Source organism: Momordica charantia (assembly GCF_013281855.1).
Source record: "Momordica charantia cultivar OHB3-1 chromosome 6 unlocalized genomic scaffold, Mcharantia_2.0 BLBB01000006.1, whole genome shotgun sequence".
NCBI classification, from domain to species: domain Eukaryota; kingdom Viridiplantae; phylum Streptophyta; class Magnoliopsida; order Cucurbitales; family Cucurbitaceae; genus Momordica; species Momordica charantia.
The window spans coordinates 33,264,752-33,274,284 of NW_028275164.1; the positions used below are offsets into that span (position 1 = coordinate 33,264,752).

Consider the following 9,533-nt stretch of genomic DNA (forward strand, 5'->3'; position numbering starts at 1 on the left):
TCTCCTTTCTATAGTCATTTTTTTTTAATACAACATATGGATAGGAATTCAAACTCACCCTACCTTTTGCTGGGAGATAGATGCCTTAATTAGTTGGAGGACTATGCTCAAATCGGTCATATTCATATATATATTATCACATTATTGTTAACAAATAAAAATTATAGGTTACTAATTTAAATGAAAAAAAAATTAAATTCGTGGTAACTACCTTAAATTCTTGCCAACTTGAACATACATCTGATTCGGACACGTATTAAAATATCGCAACTTCAAATTTACCCTAAGATTCTTTTTCCCAGTTTGGCTCTGGTTTTCAGGTTTGTGCTTATGGCAGTTTAGACACCAAATTTAATATTGAACACTCCCAACATATATACTTTATTATATTTTTATTAGAACATGAATATATGATCAAAGATCCAAGTTTCTGAAAAGTAACTATTTTTTTTTTTAGAAAAACCATGTTTGTTGTCACGTAATAAGATGTGACATTGGTCTTATTTATAAAATTGGTTCTGTAGTAGAGTAATTGGTGTGGTCATGCCACACTCGGTAGAGAGGGATATTTTAGGGCATGTTTGGTATATAATTTGGACATGGAAAAAACTTCGGGAGGCTCCTGAATTCCTATTGTTTCTTGTTTTTTATTAAGCGAATATCTATTTTATAGATTTATTTTTTCGAATTTTGTGATCTAAGTAGTGCATGTTTGGAGCGTTTCAAATTTTTAATGTAAAACTTTAAAATTCAAAATGATAAAACTTTGATAAGTATACTATTTTATGCTAAAAATCATTTAATTTTTGTTAACATTAAAAATTAAAATATACAATATATAATATTTGTAAACTAACCCTTCTACAAAATTTATGTTAATAAATTAATAATACCATATTTGAGATTAAACTAAATATTTAGGGATGGAGTAAGGTCTTTACTCTTGCAAATATATGACTAAAAAACGCATCTCGACCAAGATTCAATTTGCAAATTTGCTACTAAAATACATATTGAAGAATATTGAAAACATGAATCTCTTATTTTATTTTAGGATGGTTATGGTTTGAGGAGATTCGGAAGCAAAATGAGAGAAAGCATGGTCATTGTTGATATGAGATTTTTGAGAGGTAAGATAAGGTAGATGATATTTGAAGGAAATGAAGAAAATTAGGAAAATGAAACAAGTTGGAAGTTGAAATATGTTTGAACCCGAACCCCCATCATGCAGACATTATGGATGTGTAGAGCACGAGAAGTTGGGTCATCCCAATTTTAATCTCAACTGATCCATCTATGCGGCCTTGCCCGGCCACCAATGAAAATGCTCCTCCTTACACTAAGATACCTCTCAGTCCAGATCAGTTGAGTTTATTCAACACCCATATATATATATATATATATATATTAATAAAAGAAAATGATAGAAATAATATGATGGTGGGAAGGAATTGGAAAGAAGTATTAATTAGGTGTAAGGGAGGAGGAGAGGTGGGAATATGGGATGACGCTACATCACACTCAAAACTCAATACTCAAATTGAAGGCCACAATATAATCTAATCCACATTTTAAATTGGGAATTGGACTGTGACGTGTACGGAGGATGTTCCGTGCCACGGATTGTCAGACGTACTTTGGTTGGTAGGAAACCACACCCACACCCACACCCAATGACTTATATTAAGATAAAAGTTGAAAGGGTGAGAACATATGTTTCATGACATTGAAGACTAAATAAACACTGCTAATTACAAAGTTTGTAATTCAATGTTATTAAATTATCTATCTCACCTAGCTTTCCATCTCAATATTAATATCAACATATATAATCTCCTATCCCTCTTTATTACCAACTTTACCTTTTCACTTCTCCCACCTCCCAAACCTATTTCCTTTGATGTTTTTAGGCCAGATGTTGATATCTAACCCAATCACAATAATTTCTTAATCTTATAATGAATTCCTTCTCTTAACTTTGATATTATTTTACAAAAAATATTATGATTATTTGATTTTTTTAAATATTTATCAGTTTGTTGTCTATGATGTTGTAGTATTTGATATTTATTATGTACCACTAAATAACGGGCCGGAGACAATTAATTAGTTGATGGCCGTTTGATAAAGATTTGTGTTTTTTTGTTCTTTTATTTTTAGCTTTCGGTTTTCTGTTTTTAGAAAACAAAATTTATTACCATTTTTTTGTTTTTTTTTTAAAAAACAGAAAAGAAACATGTTCGGTAATTAACCATTTTTAATTTTCTATTATTAAAAAGTTTGAAAATTGAAAATACATATTAGAGAGAGAAAATTCTATGTAGAGTAGAGATGACAATGGTGTGGGTGGGAGTGAGCTCACTCTCATTCTCGTGCTCATGAAAAATTTTAGTTCTCGTCTCCACCTCGTTCTTCGGTCCGAGAAAAACTATCAATTTTATAATTAATTTTAATTATTTTTAGAATTTAAAAAATAAAAAGTATAATAAATATATATTAATTATTTAAAAATTGAAATCAGGAACAGGGTTGTTCTTGGAGCAGGAAAAGATATGTTAAAAGAAAAAACAAAAGAAATTAGAAAGAATGAGAAAAATTATAGTAGAAAAAAATGTAGAGATAAAAACAAGATTCAAAATAATAATTTTTAGAGAAAATAAATAAATACAGAGAGAAATAAAAGTTGCCGTGAAAGAAAATTGACTGAGAAAATAAGATATATTTTCAGAGGAAAAATAGATTAGGATGAATTTTAGAAAGAAAAAAGATTAAATTTTTAGAGAGAACTTAAACTTACAATAAATATTTAAAATATGAAATTTTAGAGAGATAAAAATAAATTTTGTGGAGAGAAATTTAGAAAAAAAAATTTATAAAAAGAGAAATTTTTTAGAAATAAATATGAGAAAGAAAAAAAAAAGTTGGATACCCAGAGGAATAATCAGATTTTAAATAATAAAAATCTATTTTTGAAAATTATTATTATTATTATTATTATTTTGAAGTTTTCGTAGGATTTTAAAATGATTTTTGAAAAATAAAAGGGTGGAAAATTGAATACCATATTTTCAAAAATAAAAAATAAAAAACAAAATAATTATTAAACTGGCCCGAATAATATTTAATGGAAGATTAGATGGAAGATTAGATGGAAGATTAGGGAGAGGGCAACCGCGTAGGAGAAAAGCGTTAAACTTTACAGCTGTGTCGGGTTGGGTTGGGATTCCTCCAAATTACGCCCTCCTCGGTCTTGGCTTCAAACACTTAGCCTGCCTAAAAACTAAATTATATATTTAATAATGCTTTATTAGTATAATATGATATAGTTAATAATTTTTTTCTATCATAATATAGTTAATTAATTTTAAAGTTACACTTTGCAACCACTTTTCCGTAATCATAATCAAATAAACGCAACATAAAAACATACTTCCTACCCATCCCGCGGTCTTTCCGTGTTTTGTGATAACTCATTCTTTTTAATCAGTTATATCTTTTTTCTTATATATTAAAAAAAAAAAACTCAATTATCTTTTTTCCAGAATTTAAACTATACTTATCTTTTATTCCCTCCGTTAGATATAACACATATTTCTTGAATGTCAAACCTAGTTTAGCTTTTAAGACAGCTTATTAATTTTCTAAAAGTTGGAAGTTGAATCTCTATCTTTATATTATTATTATTGTATTTTTGAAATTTTGATATTAGATGAATATTTGCAGCTACACGATTTATTATTTATTCATTACTTTTTAATACAATAAATGTAGGATAAAAGGAATTGAACCCCAGAGTTCTAATTATTGAGCTAATCTCGAATTGTAATTGACTATTTAAAGATATCTTAAATTAATTTATTAATTAACCTCTTAAATAAAACATGAAGTTATTTTAAAATTACTCCGAAACAATCGATATATCATTTATAATACTCTCTTTTCTTGGAAACAATATTCTGTTAAAAAAAAAAAGTTTTGGACACAACACAATTAAATTAAGACCTAAAAGATGAAATTATTATATCCGTGAGTTGTTGTCCTATTAAAAAGATTTATTAAAGATTTGGGAGAGGAGGCCTGGGTGTGACCAAATTAAAGATTTACTTATTAAATAAAAAGATGATGTGATGAAAAATATATTATTATTATTATTATTATTATTATTATTATGATCACCATTTTAACAAATAAATTATTGTTGGTCGTACGTACATGTACTATCAATGTGAATGCAATAAGATTATTAGGACGGCGTAGATTTTGAATTTAATGTTTTTATTGAATGAAAGCAGAAGTAATTAATAAAAGAAGACACAAAAAAAGTTGGTATTCATGATTAAAAGAAAGATAGACAAAACTAATTAATTGCTAGGTTTATGTCAGCGTCATGGTTGTATTAAATGTGGTGGTGGTGTTTAGTGAAAATATTTGTGTAAGCACTAAGAAAAAGTTTGCGCACTTATAAAGTCTTTCATTTCATTTTCTACACACACCAACATAACATTTTGACAAATCTAAAACAAACCCTTTTTTCAAACCCTTTTCTTTGTTTAATTTTATTTAGTTCTATTTTGACTTGTTTCTCTCTCTCTCTCTCCCACTTTCCCTGAAAGCTTCCAATACGCGTATGGAATGATGAATCCTTTCTCTCCTCATTAAGATCATATTTTCTATAATTTTACGAAATATAATTTCTGTTATACACAGTAATATCTAGTATATTTGTATGTGTTCAGTTCAATTCAATTTTGGTGCATTGAATTATACTTCCCTACAAGCTAAATTTGAAACAACAATCAAAATTGGGTGACACACGTATCAAACAAATGGCAAACTTAATTATGTACGTAACAAGCATACATGTGGAGTTGAAAATTAACGATGCAAATACTTAATCAACCTAACGTAACATTGATCTTTTAACGTCATGATCATAATGTTCAATATATTATTATTGTCATGTCATCTATGTTATATGTACTAAATATTTTTACTTAGTATCTTTCCCTTAAGTTATATAGACGATTACAAGTGACCTTTTTTCTTCTTTCTTTAGACCCGTTTGAGCTGCCAGCATGATTAGTTTAGAAAAGTTTGGTTTAGACACTTTAATTTACCAATTCATTGAACCTGATCCACTATATGGAGTTGGTTTCATTATGCATAAAAAATGAGAAAAACTTGGGGTAGCTCGATGAACCCACTAGCAAGATTAAAAGCAAGCTCAGCCTCACCGTTATTAACGTTGGACATGTGACACTAAAAAAAATAAGACCATCCACCTGAGCTGGAGAAATTAGATTGTAGGAAAGCTTTTTAGGCTGCATAACAAGAGGGCAATTAAGCCCATAACCAGAAAAGGAGAAAGTTTAAAAAGTTGCTTGGTAGGGCACACCATAGATTGTGTAATAGTAATCATATTAGCTTAGCTACCCATGCATATATTTGGTCAAATCATAGAGGCAATAAGTTAAGTTACGACGTTTAATTAACACCAAAAGTTGATTGTGAAGTTTCACAATGATCACGTCGAAGTTATATATTGATGTAACATAACTCAAACAATGGTAACTTATTATGAGCAAGATCATACGTAAATTGACATATATTACAAAACTGCTGAAAGGTAAGTTGTGATACATATTTGTTTTTTCATATTCAATATTGCCATATCTTGGCTCTATATATGTAATTATAATCCTTACATTTCGTATGAGGGAGGCGTTCAAAGGCATATATACGATCATCACTTCCAGCAATTAATATTTGATATGATGAATTGTATGGAAATTGGGAATGACAGCAATCATTTAAACTCGAGTACTCCTTTGCATTTCATGATCTGTGATTGGGCAAAAATCATGTTGCGGGGATGACAGCAATCAGTTTTGGTTTGTGTTTTAATTGTTTTCCCTGCTCGTAAAAATTATAATAAGAATGAAAGGAATGAAGTGCCGTACAATTGCAACAAACAATAACATAATTATGTGCGTTTTAATATATATATATATATATAATTTGTGCCCTATTGAAACCGAACTAAAAATTTGGAAGCAATATCAAACACGATCACGTAACAGACAGTTGAAAGTGGATACAATGAGATAAAACACTGAAATTTCTTTTATAATAGATCTGTATATTTTAACACGCACACTCGTATTTATATATATATATATACAGACAAATATTCAACCCAATTATTTAGGTTCTTGCTTATTATACAATAATCTCCCGAATCCCTTAGCTTTATAACACTTTCACAGTACTTTTTAGTAATCAAATTATGGTATCTGGTTGTGAGTTATTATAAGTATTATTCCCAGTAAGATATTATATTATAAAAGCTAGCCATTAACTTTTCTTTTCTTTTCCTTTTTTTCGTTTTTTATAATACCTCATATATGATGAAATGAAATTATTAATAAATATTTACGAATAAGAGTATGACAAATATATATAGTAGACTGGACATCATAAAAGATGGAGTTTTTATGTATGTTTGGTTGTAGGGAAAAAGTTAAACGATGGATGTCCCAATTTGCTATACAAATGGTTATCTATTCAAGTTTTTCTCTCATAATAAAGCATTAATATGAAATTATAAAGTCTTGATTTTATTTTGTTGAGATTAATCATACAAATTATAAAGTCTTAATTTGCATCTAATAATTAGAGCTTTCTCCACTTACAAAGTTGGCACAAATAACTTGTGAGACCTAGTTTTTTGTTTTCCTATGGTGGGTTCAAGCATTTTTTACTCACATCATAATGTTGCATATTTGGTATTGAAAGCAAAGACCTTCCAAAAGAAGAACAAATTAATGAAGGTTTAGTTCCCCTCAATGGAGCACGTATTTATTTCTGTGGAATGAGGATAAAAGTAAAGTAGAAAAAGAAATGAAATGAATAAATTAAAGGGTTGATTATTTTGGGTTTAGTTGGTATTGTAATTTGTAGCAGTGTTCACCCAAAAAGAGATGTCAAATAAGGTGAGTGGTGTAACTATTGAGCAGTGGAGGAGAAGATGGATGTTTTGGCATTAATATAATAATTATTATTGTTCCCAGCGACATGTCATAGTGCTGTGATCTGTTGCATGAATTTGTGTATATAAATGGAGGATAGGAGGATCCCAAGGCCAAGCCACATATCCCATTGCAAAGCTAAGAGAGAATTGAGAGAAGTGAGAAGATCATGGGGTCGGCAGTAATCTCCATTCAGCTTCCAGAATTAGATCAAGATCATGGACATGGAGTTGGAGTTGAAGTAAAAGAGGAGAAGAAGAAGGTGCAGTATTGGTGGTTGCTATACTCGGCCATCACTGACAGAATAAAGAAGGTGCAAAATATGAGGAAAATAATCCACAGTGTTAAGGTTGGGATCGCCTTGGTTGTGGTCTCACTTCTGTATCTCCTGGATCCTCTCTACAAGCAGGTGGGAGACAATGCCATGTGGGCTATTATGACCGTCGTTGTTGTGTTCGAGTTCTACGCTGGAGCCACGCTGAGCAAGGGCCTAAACCGAGCCTTCGGAACCATCTTGGGTGGTGGCTTAGGCTGCTTGGCCGCAACTTTCGCCCAAGATGTTGGTGGACTTGCCAGCGCCATCATCATTGCAACTACTGTCTTTCTCTTTGGTAACTAATTTTACAATCATCTCTCAATATATATCAAATCTGATCCCTACCATTACAATAATCATACAACAGTACTAGCTAGCTAGTACGAAAAAACAACATTATGTTATTATAAATGATCGACTTTGAGATTTTTCGATCGTTTGTCAGGAGCGATAGCGACGTACTCGCGGCTGGTGCCGAGCATAAAGAAGAGATATGACTATGGAGTGATGATATTCATATTGACGTTTAATTTGATAGTGGTGTCTGGTATGAGAGCAGATAAGATAATGGGATTGGCAAGGGAACGGTTGTCAACCATTGGAATGGGTTTTGCAGTGTGCATCCTCATAAGCTTGCTCATCTTCCCCAGTTGGGCTAGTGACGAGCTTCATCATTCCACAGCCCACAACTTCCATGACATAGCCAACTCCATTCAAGGTTACTAATGATCATCAGTCCATATATGAAATTATCAGATATCATGCAAATCAATTATCCAAAGCTTTTGTTTTTTAAGAGACCAAAGTTAATCTCTCTTTAGCCACTGTTTGTTTATTGAGTGTGTTTTGGTTATATATGTAGCTTTTTTAAGTTAAAAATTAAAATGGGAGGGATATTAACAAATAGTATGAAGAAGTTAATTAATAAGATATACAAGTATACAACTTTGAGTTTAGCTTGTTGGCTTCAATATCTTCGTTTTCAAACAATAAAAGTAAAATAACTGAAGCAGTTATTTGTTTCTCAGGATGCATGGAGGATTACTTCAATTCAACTGATGAAAAGAAGAAGAAGAAGAAGAAGTCGGATACCAGTTTCAGCATTTGCAAATCAATCTTAAACTCAAAATCAAAAGAGGAGTCACTGGTATAATATAGTACATATTTATATGCTATTAACTTTTCAAGAAAGTATAATACAGTGTTTTCTCTTGAACTCACTCAAAGTAATCAATAAATAAAAATATTGCATTCTTGGTCTTGGTCAGGCAAATTTCGCGAAGTGGGAACCATGGCATGGAAAATTTGGTATCAACTACCCATGGAAGAAATATCTGGAAATTGGAGAGCTTGTAAGAGAGGTAGCTGCCACAGTCCTTTCAATCAAACCTTGTCTTCAATCACCAAGACAGGTATGCTATATGACTATGACTGCATTCTCATAAATTCAATATAATAAAGATCCCATTAACTCAGTTGTGTGAGATCAGGCGGCGGCGTCATCAGGCATGAGAGAGGCAATGAAGGAGCCATGTGAGACGGCTGGGTCATCCATAGCATGGACTCTCAGAGAGCTTGGAGAAGGCATCAAGAAAATGAAAAAATGTGAAATAGGGGGTGTCATACTGCCCAAATTGAAGTCGCTTAGACAAGAACTGAGCGCTGCTTCCAAGCTAGGCCCACCGGACAATTCTGATGCACTTGCAACTGCTACCTTCCTCTTCTTCATCATGGACATTTTGGAGAAAGTAGAAGAGCTTGCAAAAGAAGTTGAAGAGCTTCAGGACGCTGCTGGGTTTCGTACCTCTTGAGTTTTCATCATTTCTTCTGTATGCTTCTATTGGTCTTGTGCATACAATCACTTGCAAAATTTTTTATATGCTCTTAAAAGATACATGTATATTGAAACACGGAGAATGATAAAGGAGTAGAATAAGAGATAAAGCTTTAAACTTTGCAGTCTCCCCTATTTCTAACCGATGCACTGACTAGGATAAGACAGAGAGGAATTAGTTTTAGTTTTATCATTTCACCCCAATAATTTCTAGTTTATATTTAGAAGGAAAAACAGTAGACAATTAAACTGAGTTAAAACTATCTGAAATGAATGGCTAAAGTTCCGCTATCCCAACTTTGAATAAGCGCCAACTCTGTCTCAACTGATCTCACTACAACTATATACGTGCAAC

At 31.4% G+C, this 9,533-nt stretch overlaps 1 protein-coding gene across 1 annotated transcript; it reads left to right on the top strand.

Moving 5' to 3' along the window:
• The first annotated feature begins 6,771 nt into the window (after positions 1-6,771).
• On the top strand, positions 6,772-9,306 carry LOC111022698 (aluminum-activated malate transporter 14). The gene is made up of 5 exons (XM_022299913.2): positions 6,772-7,639; positions 7,790-8,062; positions 8,373-8,491; positions 8,613-8,756; positions 8,835-9,306. The coding sequence occupies exons 1-5, from the start codon at positions 7,198-7,200 to the stop codon at positions 9,153-9,155; spliced, it is 1,299 nt and encodes a 432-aa protein (XP_022155605.1). The 5' UTR covers positions 6,772-7,197; the 3' UTR covers positions 9,156-9,306.
• Positions 9,307-9,533: the final 227 nt, after the last annotated feature.

Coding starts and splice junctions, on each gene's coding strand:
- LOC111022698 (XM_022299913.2), top strand. CDS start 7,198: ATGGGGTCGGCAGTAATCTCCATTCAGCTTCCAGAATTAGATCAAGAT. Junction 7,640..7,789: donor AACTACTGTCTTTCTCTTTG/GTAACTAATTTT, acceptor ATCGTTTGTCAG/GAGCGATAGCGACGTACTCG. Junction 8,063..8,372: donor CATAGCCAACTCCATTCAAG/GTTACTAATGAT, acceptor TTTGTTTCTCAG/GATGCATGGAGGATTACTTC.